The sequence below is a fragment of the Talpa europaea genome (genome assembly GCF_964194135.1).
Source record: "Talpa europaea genome assembly, chromosome: 16".
Lineage (NCBI taxonomy): Eukaryota > Metazoa > Chordata > Mammalia > Eulipotyphla > Talpidae > Talpa > Talpa europaea.
In genome coordinates this window covers 20,621,765-20,646,804 of record NC_140084.1, presented here as the reverse complement: position 1 = coordinate 20,646,804, position 25,040 = coordinate 20,621,765, and the positions used below count along the sequence as shown (strand labels likewise).

Here is a 25,040-nt window from a genome sequence, read left to right as displayed (position 1 = left end):
GAGGAAGAGGCCGGTGGCGTGGTGAGCAAGGTCTGGCAACTGGAGCGACGCAGGCCCCGTGCTGCCCATGGAACTGCAGGCCCAGCCGGCCTCTCCCCACCCCTGCCTACCAGGCTTGGAGAGGGCAGAGGCCTAGACCCACAGGGGAGGGTGTCGGCTTCCCAGGCCGTGGGGTCTCCTGAGTGGACTGCTGGGTGGATGTGCCAACACCAAAGGATGCCGGCCAAGGGGCGCTACTTCCCCAATGAAGGTGAGGAGGTCCCAGGCCATGATGCACTGTATGAGAAGTACCGCCTCACCAGCCAGCATGGGCCACTGTTGCTCACACTCCTTTTGGTGGCCATCACTGCCTGCATTGGCCTCATCGCCATCGCCTTCACCGATGGGGTGAGTGAGGGCAGCCCACGGGCAGTGGGGCTTCTCTGGGGTTTGCATCTTAGCTTTGATGCTTTGTTCTGTGAGCCCTTGGGCAAACCTTTATCTTCTGTAAGCCTGTAAAGTGCTATATAGGGCATATTTAGGCTGATGAAAGACAAGTTTTTAATTTTAATTTAATTTTAAAGTCTGAGGTGGCTTTAGATATTTTATTAATTGGGCCAAAGAAATTACCTTAACTTTTTTCCACAGTGAATTTACATTTAGACCCAGGTCAGAAATGGCCTGTGCATCACAGTTCTCACTTTGATGCCATGGCAGACATCACAAGTCAATCCCAGATCTCCATCTCATGGCTATGGTCTCAGAATCCTTAACACAACTTTGGAGACAAACATCGCTAATAAGTATCTCTGACCTAGGCCTTGCCCTGCTATAGCCACTTCCTGTGTGGCTACTGAGCAATTGAAATGTGACTAGTATGACTTGAGGAGCTGAAGTCTTAATTATGTTTTAATTAATGTAAATTTAATTTTGAATAGCCAGGGGCTATTCAGTGAAGCCAGGTGCTGTTCCAACTTTCCTGTACCCTCACGATCACACCTCTGCACCTCTGCTCCAGCTCTTCCCATCTGGGACATGTTTGCCCACCACTTCTTTATTCCTTAAGAGTCAGGAGCAGTGGCTTCTCCTCCAGAAGACTCTCCAAGGCTTTGCTCTTGTAGTCTTGTACCCCAGTGCTGGTCTTCTTGGGCCTCTCAGGGATACCTGATGGTGAGGGAGTGGGGGTGACAGCATCACAGGACTCTACTGGGAAGGATGCTTTGGGCTTCAGAGGCACATGAGAAAAAGCAGCTCAGGGCAGGTGACCAGGCAAACCTAGCAGGCTTTCTGGAGGAGGTGGTGCCTCACTGGGGAAAGCAATGGCTCTTCTGTGTATGTTTGCCCTTCTCAGGGATTCCCCAGACACCACCCTATCCTGGTGACGGCGTTCTTGATACTTGCTGTGTTTGCGGTGCTCTACGTACTGGTGTATTTCGAGTACCTTGTGCAGCGGTGGCTCAGGGTCTTCGCACTACTCACCTGGGCCTGCCTTATGACACTAGGCTACGTGCTGGTGTACGACTCAAGGATAATCGAAGACTGTGTACAATCATTGCAGGTAACAGGGCGGGGGACCCTGGTGTTCCTGGGGACTGAATGCTGCCAGTCAACTGTGCACCAGGCACTCCTGCCCTTTCTGGGTATCAGGTCCCATCTAGAGGATGGGCCTGCATTTGCTGTGCTGGGCATGGGCCCATCCTGCTCCCATGGTTCTGTAACTTAAGAGGGGCCCTCAGCTGGTCCTGTAATCTGGGTTTTCTGCATTAGTGGGAAGTATGGGGAGGAAGGAGTGAGTGTCCACTGGGATGTCTGGCGGTGGTGTTTCTTGGTGGCCCCCCTTTTTTTTTTAAAGATTTATTTATTTATTTATGCAAGCACTGGATACAGGCCAGATGCGCGGGAGGGTGAGAGGATTCACCAGAGACAGAGCTGGGAGCAGAACAGGCAGACTGACAAAATACACTGCTGAGGGGAGCAGTGGGTGCGACAGGAGAGGTCTGTGTGCCATGTGGGACCCTCGCCGGCCAGCCAGGATCGAACCAGTGCTGCAGAGGCTGCAGACAGCTTCACAGCACAGAGCTCAACCACCTGCACCACCAGGGGAGGTCCAATGGTGGCCCCTTTCTGATAGGAAATGATACATCGCCAACTCAGAGAAGCAAAAAGGCATCAATTGTCTCATGTGCCAGGAAAATTGAGGGACCAGCCCTGTGGTTCCAGTAGGAAGGCCAGGTCCTGCTTTCTCTCTCCTCTGTGCTTCTCTGTTTCATTCCCAGGCAGGCCATCTCTGGTTGGGCAGAGGTAGGCAGAGATGGCCACAGTGGCTCAGGTTGCCCTCCCACCAGCTTACCCTCCCAACTGGGAAAGCCCTTTCTCCACCAGCTTGAGTCACAGAGGTCCGGCCTGCATCATGATCCCAATCACCGTGACCAGGGGCAGCACCCTCTGGGCCTGGGTCCTCTGATCTCCTGGGTTGGGGTCAGGGGGATTAGTGAGAGCCATGCAGACTGGAAGCTAAAGGAGGCAGTTCCCGAAGGGGCATATATGGGACAGGTGAAGATGGCAGCTCGGGTTCTAAGGGAATGCAGGGAGGGCTCAATGCTGGAGGCGGCAGGTGAGCAGCCCTGCCCAGCCTTCCAATAGTTACCACTCCTGCATGGAGAGGGCCTGGTTTGGGTGCCAGGAGGGAGCTCATCAGATCTGTGCAGGCCACTCATGGGGAGGCTTGGCTTTACCCCCAGATATGAATCAGCACATAGGAAATGATGAATGATGCTGCGTGGGTCTTGAACACATTTTGATCTTTTCTTGTTCTCTTGCCTCACCATGTGGGGGTGGGAGCAAGGGCGTGATCTGAGGACAGCCTTGGGTGGACTGGACTGGCTGCCAAGGGGCTCAGGATTCGGATACTGGGGCTGTTCCTGAAAGACAAGAGGCTTCAGGGCCCCAAAATCACTCAGCCTTGGGCTGTGTCTGAGAGCAGGGGCAGTGTGGCCATTTTGATAGGAAACGATACATCGCCAACTCAAAGCCTCATGACCCCCTCCTCACTCAGGTGCCCTTTTTCCTGTTCATCATCTTCGTGGTGTACACACTGCTGCCTTTCAGCATGTGGGGAGCCGTTGCTGTGGGGGTGGTCTCCAGCGTCTCCTACCTCCTGGTGGCCGTTGTGGCATTGAATGCCTTCACCATGACGCAGGTGAGGGGCACGTGGGTTCTGGGGGTGGGATGGCTAAGACTTCTAATTGGGTGAATTGGTTCTGGAGGCCTCAGCCATGTTTGCAGACAGATGGCTTTGTGGCCAGGCCCTCTGCAAGTCCGTTCCAGAAGCTGTCCCCCTAGGCACGAGCCAGCAAAGGCCTACTGCACCCTAGAGGCTCCGCCCTTCACTCCAGTCCTCACTCAGGTCCTTCTTCCCAGGTCCAGTGCACTGTTGTAGGTGAGGTTCTGTGCCTGATGCTCCCCCCAGAGCCCTTCCTGCAGGGTGGTGTCTTTGCATTGAGTGAGCGAAACTAATTCATAATAATTTTGAGACACGTTTCCCCCCTGACTGGGCTGGGTTTCTGCCCTAGGAGGTGGAGGCCAGATCTCTGGGCAGCCATCAGATGTGGAATCTTTCTGTGACTGTCCTTGGTGTCCCTCTCTGGCTCTGAGCTCTATGGGGTGAGGTGCTCCTGCCTCCCCAGAAATGACTGTCTCCCTGGTCTCTGGGGCACGAGCCCTTTGCACTGGAAGTACCTGGTAGATGCCCACATACCTGGATCCTGGTCCTGTAGTCACAGCCATTCTCTAGGAGAACAGTGCCTGTATTGGCCTCAGTTTCCCCACCTGTCCCAGGAGGAGGGCCAGCATGAGGGGGATGGGGAAGGGGTAGAGCGTGTTATCACCAGCCCACCAAGGGGCTGAAGGCCCCACCCACTGCTGAGCCTGCCCTCGGCCACCCCCAGATGCTGGCCTGCACTGTCATCTTCCTGTGCGGGAACCTCACGGGCGCCTTCCACAAGCACCAGATGCATGATGCCTCCCGGGACCTCTTCATCTACACTGTGAAGTGCATCCTGATCAGACGTAAGCTGCGCATCGAGAAGCGCCAGCAGGTAGGGACTTTGCCTCCCAGAGCCACAGCCTGGTCCCTGCCTCGCTGGGCACCCACACTGGCCTCACCCCAGGGGGCTTCTGGGACATCATGAGGGGTACCTGGCTGGGGGGTGGCAGAGCTCCACCAGCCGAGAAGGGAAGTACTGTGGCCAGAGCAGGCAGGAGGGCAGAGAGCATAGCAGCCAGTGGGCGGTGCCTGGGACTGACGTTGCCCTGCCCATCCCTGCGGTGCCCCCATTGCTGTGCCCATGTGTGTGCAGGAGAACCTGCTACTGTCAGTGCTGCCAGCCCACATCTCCATGGGCATGAAGCTGACCATCATTGAACGGCTCAAGGAGGGTGGGGACCGCCGCTACATGCCGGACAACAACTTCCACAGCCTCTACGTCAAACGGCACCAGAATGTCAGGTGGGCAGGACTGGGCCTGCGCAGGACACCATTTTCTAGCCCACAGAGATTGGGAAGCAGTAAATGTAGCAGTATCCCCATTTAGTCCCCCAGGGGTGGGATCAGATTGGTTTGGTGTTTGGGGAGGTCCCACAAGCCCCTAAAATTGTAAAGCTCTGAAAACATGACTGTTGGGAAGAGAGGAGTCTTCAGGGATTCAAGCTTCCCAAAAAGGGCTGAAGCCCTCACCCAGGGCTCTGCACTGGCAAGTGTCCCCATCCCCCATACCTGTCTTTGGCTGTGTGAGGGCTACACACAGTCTTTTTTTTTTTTTTTTTAAGATTGATTGATTGATTTGTTTGTTTTGTTTGTTTATACACACAAGCACTGGGTACAGTCAGAAGCTCGGGAGGGTGAGAGAATTCACCGGAGCCAGAGCGGGGAGCAGAGCAGGCAGAAGGACCGAAGTACACTGCTGAGGGGAGCAGCGGGCGTGGCAGGAGAGGTCTGCGCGCCATGTGGGACCCTCCTCTGGTGGCCGGGGAGCAGCTGGGGATCGAACCGGCACCGCAGAGGCCCCGGGCAGCTTCGCAACCCAGCGCTCAACCGCTGCGCCACCGGGGAGGCCCTACACACAGTCTTGATTGAATATACCCCCCTATGGGGAGCAAGGGTGCTGGCATGGAAGCCCAGTGTTCTGCCTGGAGCCCCAGCTCTGCCACTCTCTGGGCTGTGGATGGTCCTGCACACGCAGACGCTGGAGCTGGAGATCTGGTGCAAACCGCAGCTGTGGCTTACCCAGCAGGTTTAGCCTCCCTGACCTCATGCAGCTCATCTGTGAATGGGAGTCCAGCGGGGGGCGGGGTTGCCGGAGCTATCGGGAGTGGAGCTGCGCTTGAGGCATGGAATACTGTCTTAGCAGGGAGTTTAGCTCTGCTCAGATGGAAAGTCAGGTATAGACAAGGAGGCAGAAGTTCTGGAAACCTGCGAGAGTGATAGGGTCTGGGGACAGGGCTCTCAGAGCCTCGTGGATTCTTGGCTCTTGCTCCAGCACCCTTTCATGGAGAAGCCTCTGCAACTTTGTCTTTATGGATGGGATCTTCTCTCCCATTCCTGTGGAGGCTGAGGGGAGCAGGCTGATTGGGGTGCAGGGGCTATGGGCTGTCCCCACGCTCCTGCAGCCGTGTCTTCCAGGGCCCTGGCTCTGACCCTCCTGCTGCCCACCCTCCCTAGCATCCTATACGCTGATATTGTGGGCTTCACGAGACTGGCCAGTGACTGCTCCCCGAAAGAGCTAGTGGTGGTGCTGAATGAGCTCTTCGGCAAGTTTGACCAGATCGCCAAGGTGAGACATCGGCCTGTGCTGCCCCTCCCTCTGCTGATGGTAAAGCCAGGGCTCTCCCAATGGTGTCCAAAGCGCAGCCTGTGCCCAGTGCTGTGCAGAGGTGGGGAGGGGAGGCCTTGGCTGAATTTTAACATGTGGTCAGCAAATGTTTCTGAGCACCCCGTGGAAGGAGTGGAGGTTAAGTGATTGGCAAGGCAGCCAGAATCCTGCTCCCCAGAGGATGAGGCCAGTGGGGCCACTGATAGCACACACTGATAGTGCACACTTGCCTGGGGGCTCAGGCAAGATGCCTAGAGGAGGAGACGGCTGCATCCTCGCGAGACAGGTTGGACTGTGGGATGCCAGGCCTCACCCAGAGCCTGCCTTGACAAGATCCCAAGTGACTTGTGTGTTCACTGAAGTTTGATGAAGCTAACAAGAGATGCAAAAAGAAAGGAAACAGTATTCCAGACGGAGGGAATAGCATGTGCAAAGGCCTGGAGGAGGAAGAAAACTCCATGGAATATGCCCATGGGATGAATGTGGCTCAGTGTGAGGGGGACAGTGTGAGGGAGGGCCATGTGACAGTGTCAGAAGTGCAAGGACTCGAGAGCTGAGGTGGAGTGGGATTTGACCCAAGGACCCTGGGGAGCATGGCAGGTGCCAGACATGGAGGGGCATTGGGCAAGTAGGGTTTCCAGGGTGTAACTGGGTGGAGAGAGCCCAGGGTGTGTCTGGGGTGTGTGTGTCATGAGGGGGAGGAAAAAAGGACTTTAGTTACTCATTAGTTTACCAGCTCGTCCTTAGATCTGCTGAGGGGCAGCCCTCAACTTACACGAGACCTCTGGCCTGCCCTCAAGTTGCTTCCAACCTACCTGCTCTGTGCTTTGAAGTGAGGTGCAGGGGGCAGGGGAGCCCGGATAACACCCAGTCCAGCCTCAGGTAGTCGAGACAAGCTTCCTGGAAGTGGTGGCCAGTCAGTAGAGACCCAGGTGTAAGAGTGAAAGCAATGGCTCACTCTCCTGGTGCATATTTGCATCATATGCAGCCACACCCAGGAGCGTTTTTAAGAGCCTTCCAGGTGATGTCATGGATGGAGCATCAATGATCTAGAATGTGATGGCCCCGCTCTAGAAGACGTTTTCTTAGTCAGGGCCGCTTGAGCGCAGGATGAGCTTCCTGTCACAGGGGATGACCAAGCTAGAGTAGGACACCACTCACTGGCGAGGGGTGCTCAGGAGAATGTTCCAACCTCGGTGTTGTGGACAAGGTGACTCCGAGATCCTAGTCTGGAGCCCCTCCTCCATGACTTCTCCGGAACCAGTGTGGGAGTCCTTGGAGGCTGGGCCGTATGAGGGGCAGGGTGTCTGGGTCTGGGGCACAGCTGGCCTTCCCTGCCACTAAGCCCTTGGGCGAGGACCTGCCGCCTGCTTGAACACAGCCCTCCCAGTGCGGCAGGCCAGGAGGTGCACAGAGGACATGGAGCAGACACAGGGCGGGACTGCTGCAGCCTTTTTTCCTATCAACATCAGATTTCAGAATGGGGGCTCCTCCTGAGAGCCCGGCTGCTCTGAGGATGCCACACTGCTGGTCTCTGACTCCTACCCCAGCATCCTCATGTGACTTCCCCACTGTAAGCGTCAGTGACACAGCAGGCCTATCAGTGTGGGGAGGAGCAGCTTGAGGAAGCTGTGGCCTCCAGGGTCCAGAGGGCAACCCTGCTCCTGGCCAGAGAAGAGATTAGGGTGGCCAGGCAAGACCCAGCAGGACATGGCCTGCACACACTCCCGTGGGCTCACCAAGGAGGTTGTGCAAGGGGACTGCTTGCCAAGGCACGGCGTGGGGCCCTGCCTGGTCATTGAAGCTGGTGGCCCAGGCTTGGTGGCTATGGGATGGAGCAGAAAACTGCTTCTGGGAGGTGGTCAGACCCTGGGGACCCAGCAGGAGGGAGCTAGGGTGCCTGTACTCTAGCCTCCTGCCTCCTCCCTGCCGCAACTGGAAGCCAGAGGGCGAGGCTGCTGCTGAGGTCACCGTGGCAGGTGGGGTGGGGGGGAAACAAGAGCCTGGCTGCCTTCATAGTCCCTATAAAACCCTACCCCAAGGCCTTGGTTTGTGGGGACAGGGTACCTTTGCCCAGGGTTTTTGGAGGGTCTAGTGGCTACAGCATAACCTCAGATGGAATCTCAAACATTCAGCCTGGGCCATCCCCTCTGTGAACGCTTTTCCTGTGTGACCCCAGCCTGTCTCCCCATCCTATCTCTTTTCTCAGCTCTTCCCCCAACTCCTCAAACCCTGCTGGGCTTGCATCCCTAGCAGCATAGCCACCTCTCAGCCCCTGCTGACCACGGCGCAGGGCACCTGCAGCCTCTGTGCTCAGCTCCCCTACTCGCTTCAGCCACCTGACTGCTTCACTGTGTCTCAGCTTTCTAGCCTCAAGACCTTTGCTCGCTCCCTTCTACCTGGAATGTTCTTCCCCCGGATACTGGCCTGGCTGCCTCCCTCAGTTCTGTTGCATCCTTTCTCAGAGGTTGCCCCTCTCCTCTCCCTTACCTCATTTTCTTCCTCAGCTCTTGTCACCTTCTATAGATTTTATTTATCTTGTTTAGCGCCTAACTCTGCTGCCTGGGTGTGAGCTCCATGGGTGGGTGTCCTTGCTTTCATCATGATGCTTGCTTGGGGGTTCTTCCTGAGGAGTACCCTGTGTCCCCTCTCCTTTGGCCGGCCGAGAGGCAGCTCCTGGTACCCCAGGAGGAAGCTGCTGGCCAGCAAAGAGCCTGCCTCATCCTGGAGGTGTGGGCAGTGGCTGGTTCCTGGCCCTCCACTGACCAGGCCTCTCCCTTGCCCTGCAGGCCAATGAGTGCATGAGGATCAAGATCCTGGGTGACTGCTACTACTGCGTGTCAGGCCTGCCCGTGTCCTTGCCCACCCACGCCCGGAACTGTGTGAAGATGGGGCTGGACATGTGTGAGGCTATTAAGTAGGTACCACCACAGGCCGGGGCTGCCCCACTGGGGACCCCTCCTGCTTCCCAATGCATTGTCCCCATTTTGCAGATGGGGCTCTGGGGTGAAGGCGGCTTCCCTGGATCACTCAGAGTCTTGGAAACTCAGAGCAGTGGGCTTGGCATCGGGGTCACTGGACTCTGTTCCTTCAGGGTTGAGTCTTGGCAGCAGCAACGGGAAGGTTTCAGGGCAGGCAGCAGAGGAAGCTCACTCATTTGCGGTTCAGCTCCAGCAGTTTGCCTCACTCATTTGCAGCCGGCTCTGTCTGCTTCCTGGTCCCCCTGTGAAGGCCCTGAATCAGGACACTGCCCCTCAGAGTTGCAGGGAGAAGCTTAGACTCCTAGACCCCTTCCCATCAACATCCAGTCCCCTGCAACTCCTCTGGGTGGTCCAGCAGGTGGGGGAAGGCCAGGTGGGCTTGGCCAGACAGACCTGTGTTGAGGGCAGAGCAGGTGTGGCTGCTGCCTGAAGGTGCAGGCTCTGGGTGGAAGCCAAGCTGCCGCTTGTCTTCTCCTGTAACCTCAGCAGAGGGGGCCTGTCCTGCTGGCACAACACTGGCTGGGAGTCAGTCCTGGTCCTGCCCGACTCTGCATCAAGGTCTGCGGGACCTGGACAGTCTCCCTGACCCCTGCATTCAGTTCTTCCCCATTGACATATAGAGAGATTGGGGTTCCTCCTCTATGACCTGTGGAGGTTGGGGCTCCTCCTCTATGACCTGTGGAGGTTGGGGCTCCTCCCCTGTGACGTGTAGAGGTTGGGGCTCCTCCCCTGTGATGTGTGGAGATTGGGGCTCCTCCCCTGTGATATGTAGCATTCAGGGCTCCTCCCCTGTAATGTGGGGAGGTTGGGGCTCCTCCCCTGTGATGTGTGGAGGCTGGGGCTCCTCCCCTGTGTTGTGTGAAGTTTGGGGCTCTCCCTGTGACATGAAAAGGTCTGGCAGAACCCCTTCTACTCCCTTGACTTTGACTGTCTTTAGCCTGTTGGTGGGCATGTGGCGCTAGCTGCTCCCCAAACCCTGTCATCTTGTCAAAGGTACCCAGACACTTTACTCATGTTTGTGGGTACCATGTGGAGCTCTAACTTGAGGTTCCTGTTTCTCGGAGGTGGGGGAGGGGTAGGAGGCCCCAAAGACTGACCCCATGTTCTTCATCTCTGCAGTTTGGGTTGGTGTCTGGGCCGCTTTGCAGCCCATGGCAGCCTTTTCAAACCTCACCAGGACTGCCAAGGAGGGCAGACACCCAGTGATAGCACTTTAGGTCCAACAGTGTGAGCTGTGGCAACAGTGACAGCTGGCAGTCCTCTCGTCTACCTAGTCTTTGAACTTGGAGGGGAGGGACACATCCTTTGCATTTCCCCACAGACGGGTGCTCCCTGCCTTTCCGAGCATTCTCTCCCGTGGGCTGCGCCCGCCCTGTTCCCCTGCACACACTTCCCAGACCTTGCTGTATCCCCACCCCGTGCCACACCCTACCTGGGACCTTGAACCTGTCCTAGGGTGGAGGGCCCAGCAGCCTGGCTGGGTGACCAGGCCGTGCTGCCCCAGGCAGGTGCGGGAGGCAACGGGCGTGGATATCAGCATGCGTGTGGGCATACACTCGGGGAACGTGCTGTGCGGCGTCATCGGGCTGCGCAAGTGGCAGTACGACGTCTGGTCCCACGATGTGTCCCTGGCCAATAGGATGGAGGCGGCTGGAGTCCCTGGGTGAGGATCAGCTGGACAGTTGTGGGGTCAGAAGCTGGGGTGCTCTTGGGGATGGTCAGGGTGGGCTCCGGGAATGGAATCAGTGCCCTTGCAGGAGGCAGGGTGGGGGACTGGGCTCTGGCCTGCTGAGCACCCTGGCGGGGGACCAGCCCTCCTGGGCCCGGCTGCTCTGTCTGACTCGGGCTTCCCCAGCCGGGTGCATATCACAGAGGCGACACTGAACCACCTGGACAAGGCGTATGAGGTGGAGGACGGGCACGGGCAGCAGCGAGACCCCTACCTGAAAGAGATGAACATCAGCACCTACCTGGTCATCGACCCCCGGGTATGAGGGCTCACATGCAGCGGGCGGGGATTCGGGGGGCTCTGGCACAGCTGGGGAGCAGGGTCTGCACCCTAAGGAAAGACCCCCATGAAGGGAGTGTTTTTCTTTGAGGCTGTGGAAAGGTGGGGAGGAACAGGCTGGACTTTAGGGGTAAGCTCCCCGCCACGGGGTGTGCTCTAGGCCTCAGTGTTTATTTTTAAAGATTTATTTATTTATTTATTTATGCATACAAGAAACTGGGGTATAGGCCAGAGGTGTGGGAGATTAGAGGATTCACTAGAGACAGAGCGGGGAGCAGTACAGGCAGATCTAATGAAATACACTGCTGAGGGGAGAAGTGGGTGAGACAGGAGAGGTCTGCTGTGCCATGTGGGCAGCTCCCTGGCCGGGGATCGAACTCGTGCTGCAGAGGCTGTGGACTGCTTCCTAGTGCTGTGCTTAACCCCTTGCACCACCAGGGAGGCCCCTCAGTGTCCTTTTCTGTGAAACAGGAATGATCTGTGAGGTCATTCAGTGCCCACATTTTCAAAAGATATTTTTAAAATGTGCTTTGGATGAGACGCTGGAAAATAGGGGCTGGCCAGGGAGCCACCGGGCAGTAGCCTCTGTGTGCCCTGGGCTCTGGGCCCTTGGTGTCCGCCTGGCGGGAAGACTCCACCTTCCCCAGGGCCCTGTTTTCTTTAGGACCCTGTGGTGGGGAAGGTTGCCCCAAGCTGGTGATCCCAGTCCTGTACCCCCAGCCTACCTCTCTCAGGCTGGGGCCATTCTTTTCTGCCTGCGGGAGGCCAGCTTGTCTGGCGGCCTTGGGTGAATCATCCTTGGGACTCACTCAGGAATGTCGGCTACAGCAGGCCCTCTCCAGCTCTCACTCTGGCTTTGGCCAGGGCTGGCCCAGCTGCTTGTTTCCAGGGAGCCTGCCCGGACCCTCATATCCTATCCTGCAGCTGCTCCCCAGGGTCCACTCTCCCAGCGCCACTGAGTGCCATGGGTGCTGAGCTGGCATCTGGGGAAACCCCTCCTGGGAACTTCCAGGCTGCCCCCACTTTACCCTCCTGGAATACAACCCACCCCCTGACCCTGAACCTGCTCCTTTGGCCCTGCTTCCCTGATCCCTGCCTTCCTCTGAGGCCCTGGACCGCAGTCCCAGTGCCCCCTGACTCCTGCTGCTAGGCTTTCCCACCCAGACCCCCTGTCATTCCCTCTGGGGCTCCTTCCTCTTCCCTCTGTCCCAGATGCTCCTGTTTATGGTTTTTATTATCAGTGCGAGTTTCAAAGACAGCTTGAGGTGAGGGTTCTAGTGCCTGCAATGAGCAGGGGCTTGGGTAGCTTCTGAGGGAGTAGGGCCCCTGGCCCAAAGGCAGCAGCAGGCAGGGCTCTGAAACCCTCCTCCCGGGCTGCCAGGGTCACCATGCGTGGCGGGACACCTCTTGGGTGAACACAGTGACTTTTCAGTATGTGTCTCCCACTAGATTGAAGGGGAATCCTTTATTTTATCTGAAAATTCTGCCTCCCTGGCTCCTCCCAGCTTTGTTTAATTTTATTCATTCACAAAGCTGGGAATTCAAAGAGCCTGAAGGCATGCTGTAGCAAGTTTTCCTGTCTCAGTCTCGGGGCCAGCCACAGGTCTCCCTAAAGGGGGCAGCCTGTAGAGCCCCTTGCACAGAGCGGTCTGTGTGCATGTGAGCACCTGGAAGGAGTCTCATCTCTGCTCCTGGCCCAGCCGACAGTAGCCATGGCTGCAGGTTCCCCTCTGCCTTCACCTGGGGCCTTTCCCTTGGGTGCGGAGGGAGGAGCTCTGTTCCTCTCCCTCAACCCATGGAGGCCCCTTCCCTGCTGGCTTTCATAGACTCTCACTCAGGCTCTTAGGTGTGAGGACAGTGTCTGGCAGTGGTTTTGGGGGGCAGGTCCTAACCCACACTGGTTCACACATCTGCCTTGGAATGGGTGCGCTTTTGCTCAGAACACATGGACCTTTAGTGCATGTTTATTTCTCAGGGAGTCTGGGTGTCTGGCTTCCCTGTACTAAGAGAGAAGTGCCAGCGACCTTGAACTTGAATGACTGTGTACTGTGTAGGCAGGGCTGCTCTGGTGGCAGGCAGACAGGGAGATGTAACCCCTCAAAGATGTATTTATGCATACAAGCACTGGGGTACAGGCCAGAGGTGCAGGGGGTGAGAGGACTCACCCGCGACAGAGTGAGGAACAGAACAAGCAGATTGACTGAAATACACTGCTGAGGGGAGCAGCGGGTGAGACAGGAGAGGTCTGCTGTGCCATGTGGACAGCTCCCTGGCCAGGGATTGAACTCGTGCTGCAGAGGCTGCAGATAGCTTCATAGGTTGCGTCTTAATTCCTTGCACCACCTCGGAGGCCCTAAAAATGTTTCTATTCCAAGGGGAAGCTAGATGTTTCCAGAAAAGTTGCTGCTGTGGCTTAAGGAGTATTGATGCTAGTCTAGGTGGGTGTTTGTGGGGACCTGCAGAGATGGGGACAACTGAAGGAATGTGGGGGGCAGGGGGGCACTCAGCAGATCCCCAGATGGCCCATGCCTGTCTCCCTTGACCTTGGGACTCTCTTCCCTCCCTGCTTCTAGTCCAAGCTGGGAAAGGTCACAGGAATGTTGTTCTGTGACTTGGGGGAGGTCTGTGACTCTAGTGGCAGGTGGGATACTCAGGTCTGTCCCCCTTATTCAGGCCTTAGCCTGACCATAGCAGGCACGCAGCAGGCATGGGCCCATGCTGTGGTTTGAAGGCACACGAGTGGACTTCCTGGAATTCAGCCCTGGGGGTGGGGCCAACTCTCATCTCCTCTAGCTGCTCCCCCACAGGAAGGACATGTGTTGGCCACATGTGTGTGGGCAGGGCAGGATGCCTGTGTCTTCCCCGGACACCATCTCCCCAGGGTGCGTTGACACTCTGGGCCCATGGGCCTTGAGGTTCCAAGGACCAGTCTGGTTCCTCCGAGTCAGGGGCAAGTGGGGCTTAGGGCCTAACCTGCTGGGCTTACTCCTAGAAAGACCAAGTGTCTGAGGGCTGTATGCAATTGTGTGACCTCCAGTGTCCTCCCTGCCAGGGCAGGGGTAGGGCTCTGAGCTGGTGAGGCTGGGGAGAGGGCCTCCCTTACACACGAGTACCCTGAGCTTTAGCCAATCCCCAAAGGGATTGTAGATTCAATAGCCTTTTTGCCAAGTGGGCCAGTGCGCCAGGCAATGGCATTGCATTTCAGGTGGAGCAGGATGAGGGTGGTGGGTTGAGAGAGGAGGGGGTAGGACAGGCTGTGTCTGTCTGCCCACAGAGCCAGCAGCCACCCCCGCCTAGCCAACACCTCCACAAGCCCAAGGGGGACACAGCTCTGAAGATGAGGGCCTCTGTGCGCATGACCCGCTACCTCGAGTCCTGGGGGGCAGCGAGGCCCTTTGCACACCTCAACCATCGCGAGAGTATGAGCAGCAACGAGACCCCTGTCCCTAGAAGGCGGAGGCCTAAGGTAGGTTCCCCTCCTTCCCCAGGGCTGGGGAACGGGGGCTCAGTGAAAGGGCAGGTGAGCATGTGCTAAGGTGTCCTTCCACGGGGCCTCACTTTCTCCATCTGTAAGGTGGATCCCATCTCTGCAGGCCTCCCTCCTGGGCCCTCGGAGGAGTAAAGGCATTTGGAGAATTCTCCAGGGTGCCCATGAATGTCCCTGTCCTCATTTCCCAGACCAAGTATGGCTTCAGTTCTGGATCCTATAGCTTGGACAGTTCCCAGCATCATCCCCATCTCGCTGAGGGTGCCAGAGCTTAGCCCCAGTTATGTGATTAGACTTCATGATTCTCTCCCCTTCTCCCTCCAGGCCATTCCCCTGCGGCGCCACCGGAACCCTGACAGGTAGTGCTTTGTCTCCTCCCTGTCAAGCTGTGGCTTACCTTCTGATAAGTCCTGCCCTGGTCACTTCCTTCAGGCAGGCTGCCCTGACCAGCCTCTGTCCAGGAGGGCCCAGCTCTTTCCACATGTGGGGTGAAAGCATTTCTAGGAACCAGCACTTCTCAAAGATGGAGCACTGTGTACCCACCCTCAACTGCAGTCGTGTCTGCCCTCTGCTTTTCACCGGGCTGCTGGGTGATGCTGGACCCTCTCTGGACCTCAGTGGGACCCACTTGTCCCTCTACATCCCGCATGAGGCACCCAGAACCCCACCGGGGTGGGGGTGCATTTTTATCTTGTCCATACTCCTCCTGCCTCTTGGCTGAGGCTTTTGTGGGTGTCTGATTCCAGAAGTGCATCCCCCAAAGGGCGGTTGGAAGATGACTCCTACGATGATGAAATGCTGTCAGCAATTGAGGGGCTCAGCTCCACGCGGTAAGGCTTCAGTACCCCTGCTTGACCCTGGTCCCCAGCTGTTGCTGTGTCCTGCATCTCTCCTCCCCCTCCATGGTGCTGCCCCCGCATGTGGGGCTGGCCTGCCCCCTCCCATCCCTGGGGCCCTCCTCTTCCCTCTCCAAAGGTGCCACTCAGTTCCCTGCTGCCCCAGGCTCCCCCTCTCACTGCCTGCACCTGCCTCTCCACAGACCCTGCTGCTCCAAATCTGACGACTTCTATAGCATCGGGTCCTTCTTCCGGGAGAAGGACTTTGAGCAAGAGGTGAGGGACCCGTTGGTGGTGAGGGGACGGTGTCACCGGGAACTCAAGGATGTGTTGTTTTAGGGGAATTGGTTTGGGCTAGGGTAGGACCCACATGGGTTCAGAGCAAGTGAACTGCAGGTGGGGCACTGGTAAACCTCACCCCTCACAGTCTGTCACCCCCAGTACCGCCTGGCGCCCATCCCCCGGGTCCGCAACTACTTTGCCTGCGCCAGCCTCATCTTTGTCTGCATCCTGCTTGTCCACGTCCTGCTGATGCCCAGGTCAGTCAGGGGGCAGGGCGTCAAACCCTCTGGGGTCAGGCTGGGAGGGGCAGTGACTTACCAGGACCACTGGGAAGGGTAGGCTGTGTGAGTTCTAGAACTTTAGGCCTCTGGGTCCCAGCAAATGGGCTGGGGCTCATGTTCCCCACACCTGGAGTTACCAGCATTTAATTTTTTGTTCTAATTGAATGTGCTTGCTCTCTTGAGCCTCAAGCCTCCCTACTCCCACATGCCTCTCACCTTCAGAGTTGCCTGTTATCTGTGTGGCCCTGTAGATGGTTCAGTTTGCAACCTTTGCCTTAGTGTTTGGAGTCCTAGCAGGGCAGGCTCCTAAAGCGGTAGCTGCCATCATCTCCACCTGAGAGGTGTGAAATCGAGGTGCAGAGGAGGTAATGAATACCTTGTCCAGGACACTTGGCCAGGAAATCAGGAACCTCTCAAGAGTCCTGCTTCTGTTGGTGGGGGGCAGGGAGGGAGTAAGTTCAGGTGGTTTGTGGAAGGGGACTAGGTAGTGGATCCACTAGCATTGTTTTAAGTTGTGTTCAAGAAACATTTGTACATAGTACCTACATGCTTAACCCAAGCGAGTGGCTATAGGGGACTTGAAGAGGACCTTAGTCTTTGCGTTGTGGCCAGGGGTCATAGAGGGGGTATGATTTTCAAAGATCCATTTTGCTGAGTATAGAATACAGGCCATAGGGGAGGGAGCAGAAAGTGACCATGAGCTTGAGAATTGGGGTGCTAGGAAGGTAGGGGAGCATGCCTGTGACTTGCCCCTCGCAGGTGATCCCCTAGAACTTGGGTTCTTTCCCCTTCTCCAGGACAAAAGATCTGGGTATAACCTTTGGGCTGGTGGCCTGCGTGCTGGCACTTGTGCTAGGCCTGTGCTTTGCCAATGAGTTTTTGGTGAGTGGGGGCCCTGGGCTGAGCACCTGCCAGGCCTATCATCCCTCCCTCCTGCCTTAGCACCCATCCCAGGAGTCCTCCTGGGTGAGCTTTGCCTGTCTGAGCCCCGTCCCACCTGCTGGAGGACGATTCGTTGAGTCCTCTGGAGGCTTCTCCTGGAGTCCGCCTTCCCTGCCTACTTGTGGGCTGTGCTGGTCCAGGGCCCCAACGTCCCTTCTGCCTGTGCACCACATGTGTACTGAGCTCTGGGCTGTGTCCACTTACTCTCCCTTGCGGGGTTCTGGGAGCTCCTGGCAGTGGTGCCCTGGCCCTGTGTGCTCCTCTGGCCAGGACAGGCAGACTCTCCCTCCTGTCTTGGGTGGCACTGGGTGACTAGATCCTGTGGTTCTGCAGAGGTGCTGCCCAGCCCAGGGGGTGCTCCGGGCCATCTCCGAGAGTGTGGAGACACAGCCCCTGCTGCGCCTGTTCCTGGCCATCCTGACTGTCAGCAGCCTGCTCACCATTGCCGTCATCAACCTGGTGGGTTCTGGGGGCAGGGAGATGGGATCCGACAAGGACCCCCTGCGAAAACACATGCTTCCTGGGGCGGGGGAGTTAGTCTTTGGGCCTGCAAGCTGCATCTGTTTTGACTCCCTCCAGAGCAATGCAGTGGGTGTGACACTCTCCAGACAGGCTTGGCATCCAGCCCTTCATTTTCTTTTTTTTTTTTTTTTAAGATTTATTTATTTATTTATACAAGCACTGGGTACAGTCAGAAGCGCCGGAGGGCGAGAGAATTCACCAGAGCCAGAGCAGGGAACAGAATAGGCAGACTGATGAAGTAGACTGCTGAGGGGAGCAGCGGGCGGCAGGAGAGGTCTGCGCGCCATGTGGGACCCTCACCCGGTGGCCGGGGAGCAGCCGGGGATTGAACCGGCGCCGCTGAGGCTGCGGGCAGCTTCGCAACCCAGCGCTCAACCGCTGCGCCACCGGGGAGGCCCCAGCCCTTCATTTTCAAATGAGGACTCCACAGAACTTACTGGTCACCCCACAAGGATGGGATGACTTGAGCCACCATGATGCCCCTGACATCCTACTCTGTCTCCACAACTCCTGGGGAGCTCCTCTCTCACCCTCTAAAACTTAGTTTCTTCATCAGGCATGAGGCTGGGATGGAACCTGGGCCCTGCTTCTCAGGTGTGCTGGCTGGGCCAAGAACTGGTGTTCCCTGCCACCCCACTGCATCACCAGGTCTCCCCCGCCTCCAGGCTCCCATGTGGTCCTTGACCAGCTCCCTGGGGAGAAAGCACTCAGTGAACACGCCCATCCCAGCATCCCCCCAACCTGCCCTAACGGGCCCCTAATTATGGTGGGGTGGGTGGTGCCCACAAAGGTGGACTTACACTCTCCTCCCTGCTGGGGCCGTGCTGAAAGCTGGGCTTGCAGGAGGTGCCCCTGATGGTCATGGAGGCCTACGACCCAGCCCTCTGGTCCTGCCATTGGTCCTCAAGTGCCAGGCCCCTGGACCACTTCTGATATGCACCTGTCTCCTTTGCAGAAGCTGACAGATGATAGCAATGGGACCAACCAGTGTGAGCATCTCCTGGTGAGTGTCTGGGCCCGGGCCTACCCTCTGAGTGCTCCAGGTCCTCACTTGAATTCTCCTGCACAGCTCAGGACATTAAGAATGACTGATTCTGAGCGTCTGAGACCACGGGGTGTGGAAGAGCCTAGACCAGCCTCTCCCAGGAATGGTGGAGAGAGCAGTGCCCAATTGAGGACCAGTTGACCTCTGACCCTGGAGGATAGAGGAGTCCTGTCTGGGCACACTTGGTGCAAGGCAGGAGCATGGGAGCAGCCAGTAATGGTGGGTATCTCCCGACCACTCACTTGAAGGTGGGCCTGTTCTGGTCTCCCTTTCACCATGGAGAGGAGGACTTAGAGAGGCTCACTGAAGGTGGTGGAGCCTCGAAGGTGGTGGAGCCAAGTCTGCGTCCCACGCAGCCCAACACCACCTCTGTGGGTCAGAGCATCCTGACAGACAACAGGATGAGGGCTTTGGGACTTCCAGGAGGGTAGCTGTGAATTTTTAACTATCCTTGAAGGGCAGAAAGGAGTTGGGGATAAGAGAGGGAACAGTGAGAAAAAGCTGAGGCATGAAGTGGGAACAGGGTTTCAGGTGGTTGTGTTGGAAGCAGAAGGAGTCAGGGGGATTGGGAGATGACACCAGAGGGGGTTTGATTCAGATTAGGATGGAGTGTGAGTGCCAGGGCAGAGAGCTTGGTCTTTACCCTGGGAGCCACAACCTGATCTAGAGTAGGAGAGTAATGTGGGCAAGATGGGCCTGGGAAGGGCAAGCTCATGGCAGAACTGGAGGAGGTGCGTGTCTACCCCCGCCCTCATCTTTGCACAGCCACACACCACCTGCATTTTTATCCATGACCTTTTTTTCCTTCTAAATGAATTCACTTTCCACATGTAAAAATATGCCTGCTTTTTTGTTAAGGGCGTCAGTGAGGCTAGAATGATGCTGAAGAGACTGTCTCTGCACAGACTACCCCAAAGGTGGAGAAGGGCCCCATGAGTCCATGTGTCAGTGCCACAGGCACTCCTTTGGTGGCTGCTGGTCCAGGTGGTGTTGACAGGAGATGGTGGGGTGACTAACATCATCCATCTCCCCAGTTCTACACCTGCAGCTGCATGCTGGCCTTTATCGCCTGCTCTGTCTTCCTGCGGATGAGCCTGGAGCTGAAGGTTGTGCTGTTGACTGCAGCCTTGGGGGCCTACCTGGTACTCTTCAACCAAAACAAAAACATCATCCTGTGCTTTCAGCAGAACTGCAGCAGCAACAGCACTGATTGGTGGGGCCCAAAGCCACTCCTTGCCAGGACCTCAATCTCACTACCCATCTAGACTATGGCCCAGTGTAGCGATCTGGTTGGCTTTTCAGTGTCATTTCATACCAAGGTGCTTTTGCATTCATAGGCCCACCTGGACCCAACACTTCAGGGGTGGAGTGGCAGGTGGCGTAGGTCCCATTTTACAGAAGGGAAGTGACAGGCCCAGGCCCCAGGTCTGCAGCACATAGAACTGAATGACTTATTTGCAGGTTCTCTGGGGGAACTGCAAGTCTCTAGACCATTTGGGGTAAAGAGGAGGATGTTTCAGCTCTAGCCTAGTCCCCCTGAACTGGGTCCTGGAGTTCCAGGGTTTTGGAAAGGGATCCAGAACAAAACCTGGCATGGCTTTGCCCCCTGCTAATTGCTTGTGCCAGTCTCCAAGTCCCGGCATGTCACCTGCTCTGACTCACTATGAGGAGCTCAGGGCACCCCCAGCTTGTCCCCATCTGCCTGGAGTGCATACCCTTCAGAATTGGCCATGTCCACTCCTTGTAACCCAGTTGCAGGTTCAGATGTCACCACAGTGGGCCTGCCCCACCTCCCAGTCAGCACCTGCCCTACCACCCTGAAATTGTCTTGTTTAATGTCTATGCCAGGAAAATGTGAGCTCAGCAGGCAGAGATCTCTGCCCATTTGCTCTTTCCGGTGGGGTGCTGGGGCCCCACACAGCCTTCTGTATTTGGGGCTCAGTGGGAACTAGAAATGACTCCTGCCTGTCCCCTTCATGTCCAATAGGTGTCCATCCTGTCCAAGTAGTAGTCTGAATATGATGATCGATTTCTACCTGGCTCTGTTCTACGTCACCCTCATCATGCTCTCCAGACAAGTACGTGGACCCACCCAAGCCTCCAGCTCCATTAGCCTCCCTTGCCCTCCTGTGCCTGGGGAAGGACAGGTAGGAGTGGGGCTACCTCGGGTCTGGTGCAGCACAGAGGACAGAAGAGAGTCCTGTTCAAAAGCTTTGGTCCCTCGGTCAGGGGTCCCAATTCAGTGTCCTTCCTTTCTTGTACCTCCTCCTACCTGGACACAAGTGACATTTAATGTGTGGGTCACTTGAAAACCACGCTGTGGCTGATTCTGGATTCTAAGGTCATGGGGAGATTCTAAGGTGACTTAGAGACATTTGCTATGGACACAGGGTGGGCAGCACTGATGTGCTGGGTCAGTAGCCCCGGGGGTTACAAGTGTGCCCATTCAGGTGCTCAGTGGACATTGTCTGCCCTTGCTCACGGCCTGATGTCCATCCCCTACTGCCTGCAGATTGACTATTACTGCCGCTTGGATTGTCTGTGGAAGAAGAAGTTCAAGAAGGAGCATGAGGAGTTTGAGACCATGGAGAACGTAAACCGTCTTCTTCTGGAGAATGTGCTGCCAGCCCACGTGGCTGCCCACTTCATTGGTGACAAGTTAAATGAGGTACAATACAAAGTGGGCTCCCTGAGGGGGTGACCTGGGCCTCAGCTCAGCCAGGTGCTCAGCTGTGGAGTTAGCCCTAAGAAACCAGCTTTGGAGCCAAAGACCTGGCTCAAGTGTCACTGTGGATGTGACAGCTCACCTCCCTTGGGCTTGGTTCACACCTATTAAGTGGGGCTGACAGTCCTTACATAGCAGGATTGCTGCAAGGATCAAAGGAATGCCCAGGTGCTTATACTACCTGGACATGTGTTGGTGAAGAGTGCATTTCTACCAGTTCCATGGAGCTGCAGAGGGCAGGTGAGGGCGCTGAGGCCCTGGGTGTAGAATCCCGGTCTCCTGTTGGTTTTCTTCTACTATGCCAGGGGACCTCAAACCCAGCTGTGCAGACCCAGGGAACTTACAAGAGGCAAACCACCAACCCAAGCCTGACCCTCCCAACCCACCAACCCAGGCTCTACTTTGTTTTTTTTTTTTTTTTTTTTTTGCATAGAAGAACTGGGGTGTAGGCCAGAGGTATGGGGAGTGAGAGGATCCTCACAGACAGAGTGGGGAGCAGAACAGGAGGAATGACTGAAACACACTGCTGAGGGGAGCAGCGGGTGAGACAGGAGAGGTCTGCTGTGCCATGTGGGTCAGCTCCCTGACCTGTGGGCAGCCAGGGAATCCAACTCATGCTGCAGTGACTGGCAATAGCTTGATAGCGCTGTCTTTAACCCCTGTGCCACCAGGGAGGCCCTCAGGCTCTATTTTTAATAGCCAGATTGAGAATCACTGCTGCCCCCTGCCCCTGCAGTGGAGGAACTACCTCCAAGTTGACCTCCCTGACTCCTCCCTCCCCCGGATGGCTCTAAGGCCCCACTTCTCTCTTCTCTTCCAGGACTGGTACCATCAGTCCTATGACTGCGTCTGCGTCATGTTTGCATCAGTGCCGGACTTCAAAGTATTCTACACGGAGTGTGACGTCAACAAGGAAGGGCTGGAGTGCCTGCGCCTGCTCAATGAGATCATCGCGGACTTCGACGAGGTACAGCAGTACAGCCTCGAGCTAGGCTGGGGCCCTGAGCTCCCTGGTCCGGGAAGGCCAGGCATGGGGCCGCTGCAGCCTGAGGAACACAGGTGACAACTCTGCTGGGGGTTGCCCCTGTTATACAAGGTATAAGAGGTACAGATATGCCCTTTTCATTATTTTATTCAGCAAGCATTTTGTTAGCACCTTTGTGTCATGCAGCTTCCTTAGATTTAGGTCCTTGTAGGACAGCCCGATTTCCAGCTCTGTGAGCAAGCTGCTTCAGAGGAAGTTGATCACTTTAGGCCTAACTCTTCATTGCCAATAACCATCATTCCTGTCAGTTCTGTGACTCCCACCAGAAGGGCAGTGGGAGTGGGAGAGAACCCAGAGGCCAGGTTCCTACTTGTGCTTACGCATGAGCTCGGTCCAGAAGGACCAAGCATGAAAAATGTCTGGCTTAGCAAAGCTGGTGGGAGGGAACCCTACACCCCTTCTCAGAATCGGGATGGTCTGCACTAGATGTGTGGCCCCGCTTCACTCTGCTTCCCTTCATCCTGCAGCTGCTATTAAAGCCCAAGTTCAGTGGCGTGGAGAAGATCAAGACCATCGGCAGCACGTATATGGCGGCTGCCGGGCTCAGCATCCCCTCGGGTCATGAGAACCAGGTACTCAACCTGTCTGGTGGCCCCATGTCCCATCCCCGTGGGAGGGGAAATTCAACAGTTTTGTCACCTGGACAGGTCTGGAAAGGTAGCTCCCCTCTATGTCTGTCCTATGAGGGAGGGCAAATAAGCTCCTGGCTTGGCCTGGGGGAGCAGATCCTGGACCCTGTGTGGAGCCTCTGGCCCATCTCTGCCATTCACGGCCCCTTCCCATGGCTATGATGGCCATGTTGGTGCGCCAGTGGTCACCCGCAGAATGCTCCAGAGTGTCCCTCTAACACCCAGTCAAAGCAGGAAGACGGGGTCTGACTTCCCCTCCGCCCCACAGGACCTGGCTCGGCAGCATGCCCATATCGGTATCATGGTGGAGTTCAGCATCGCCCTGATGAGCAAACTGGATGGCATCAACAGACACTCCTTCAACTCATTCCGCCTCCGAGTTGGTGAGGGCTAGGAAGGGGGCCAGGCTTGCTGTGGGGGGACACTGGGCAGCCTGCTGCCTCCAGGCAAGTCCATGCTCAGCCCAGTGTACTTTGCCATTTATTATGAAGTTTTAGAGATCCCTCCTGCTCTTATAGCCCTTGTAATCGGGAATTATCCCTTGTTTACATAACATTTATAGAGTTACTTTTGAAAGTTTTAACTAAATAGGAATGTATCACTACAGAAAACAGAGGCCCTCCCCGCCATGCCCCAAATCACCAGCTGTACACAGGTGACCATAAAAATATACCAAAAACAAAGCAGTCATTAAGTTGAACCATTGTTGTCCTCCAGAGCTGTTCTCAAAGTCCATGAGTTCAGTAAGAGGGAAGTAGCAGATACTAGAAAGTGTCACACCAGCTCCAGACTGCCGAGTATGGCCAAGTCTGAAAAGACACCCAGGGAATGGTCTTTCCACACCTCAGCATGCTGTCCCGCCGCAGGTCCAGCCTTTGAGTCTGTTATCTCAGTGCTTTCTGTGGCAGGCAGATGGCTTCAGGGCAGATGCCTGAGGCTGTGCCTCCCTCCTCTGCCAACTGCAAACATTATCTCCAGGCATCAACCATGGGCCTGTGATTGCTGGAGTGATCGGGGCACGAAAGCCTCAGTATGACATCTGGGGGAACACGGTCAACGTGGCCAGCCGGATGGAAAGCACTGGAGAACTGGGGAAAATCCAGGTAAAAACCACCTGGGGAGACTCACCAAGGGGGAAGAACTTCTAGGGGTGAGGGGCTTGGGCTTTGGCACGGGCTCCGCCATCCATCAGCTGTGTGGCTTCAGCCATAAACTTGAGGAAACCAGATGTGTCTGCTGCTCCTTGGCTGATTTCTGCCTGTCCCTTACACAACAGGTTTTCTTCTTGCTTCCAAAGTCTTAGGCTTCTTTTCCTTTCCAGGTTACTGAAGAGACATGCACCATCCTCCAGGGACTAGGTTACTCTTGTGAATGCCGAGGACTGATTAATGTCAAAGGCAAAGGTGAACTGCGGACTTACTTTGTCTGTACAGATACCGCCAAGTTTCAAGGATCAGGGCTGAACTGAAGGCTTTTGGTAGGTGCAGAACATGCTGGAAGTTTATTTCCCTTTGGCTTGCTTCAGAGAAGGCAGACTCGATCTCACAGGGGTTAAAAGGCATACCCAGCCGGATGTGTGTGTGTGGTTCCCTTGGACTTGCACTAGACAATTTCTTCGACGCTGCGCCAGACCCCTGCTGGACGTGACCACTACAGCTTAGGGAGCACATGGCTGCCAGAGTCTGCTGTGGGGAGTCTGCTGCAGCCTCAGGCACAGCTGGAAAAGGCTCACAGTGAGTTTTAGACCCTCATTCCCCAGGGTGCTATGTAGATATTGGAGCATGACCAGAACACACCTCCTCCCCGTGGCCTGTGAGCTGCACTGCAAGATTTGTCTTTTTTAGGTGTGGAGGACTAAGACACGTTCCCAGGAGGGGCTGGGGACTCCTTTTTCCCCAGCTACATGATTGCACATTTCTCATGCAGAGTCCTGGTAAACAGATGTTCAAAGGATGTTTTAAAAATGTAAATGGTTTCAAACTGTGGGAGTAAATATACCACAACCCAAGTTCCTTCTTGCTTCTCTGACCTATGACTGTTTTCAACTGGATACATTTTAATGGGAGTCTATCCTTTTAAATGACTTCTGAGATGGCAGACAACATCTACTCCCTCCAATGGATGAGTTGCCTTTTTAACACTTGACACGTCAGAAGGACCAGGGTCCAGTGTCAGCTCTCAGCATTAGCCCAGCTGTGGGGATAGGGCAGGAAGGACTGTGGCTCACAGCAGAAAGGCCACCAGCGGCCCTGGCTTTGAATCAGAAAACTTTTGGAGCTTAGGTTCAGTAAATAAAAGCCTAGAAAATAGGCAGCCTGCAGGCCTCTCCTCGCCTTTCCTCCTCATAGGTAACTTTGAATAGCTATCAAAACTCAAGGGGCCTACTCAGCATAAGCATGTGTAGAGAG

The 25,040-nt window shown here is 56.0% G+C and overlaps 1 protein-coding gene across 1 annotated transcript; it reads left to right on the top strand.

Annotated features, from left to right (window-relative positions):
- Positions 1-216: 216 nt before the first annotated feature.
- Positions 217-24,100, top strand: ADCY7 (adenylate cyclase 7; the record flags this gene model as incomplete). Its single annotated transcript, XM_084256845.1, has 25 exons — positions 217-387; positions 1,331-1,537; positions 3,035-3,202; positions 3,927-4,076; positions 4,338-4,486; positions 5,699-5,810; positions 8,639-8,766; positions 10,335-10,493; positions 10,686-10,818; positions 14,113-14,304; positions 14,650-14,684; positions 15,072-15,155; positions 15,365-15,437; positions 15,603-15,700; positions 16,522-16,606; positions 17,000-17,125; positions 18,144-18,191; positions 19,268-19,446; positions 20,221-20,311; positions 20,746-20,901; positions 21,779-21,925; positions 22,471-22,575; positions 22,901-23,015; positions 23,611-23,735; positions 23,954-24,100. 25 exons carry the CDS (start codon positions 217-219, stop codon positions 24,098-24,100), a joined length of 3,183 nt encoding a protein of 1,060 aa, XP_084112971.1.
- Between the last annotated feature and the right edge of the window lie 940 nt (positions 24,101-25,040).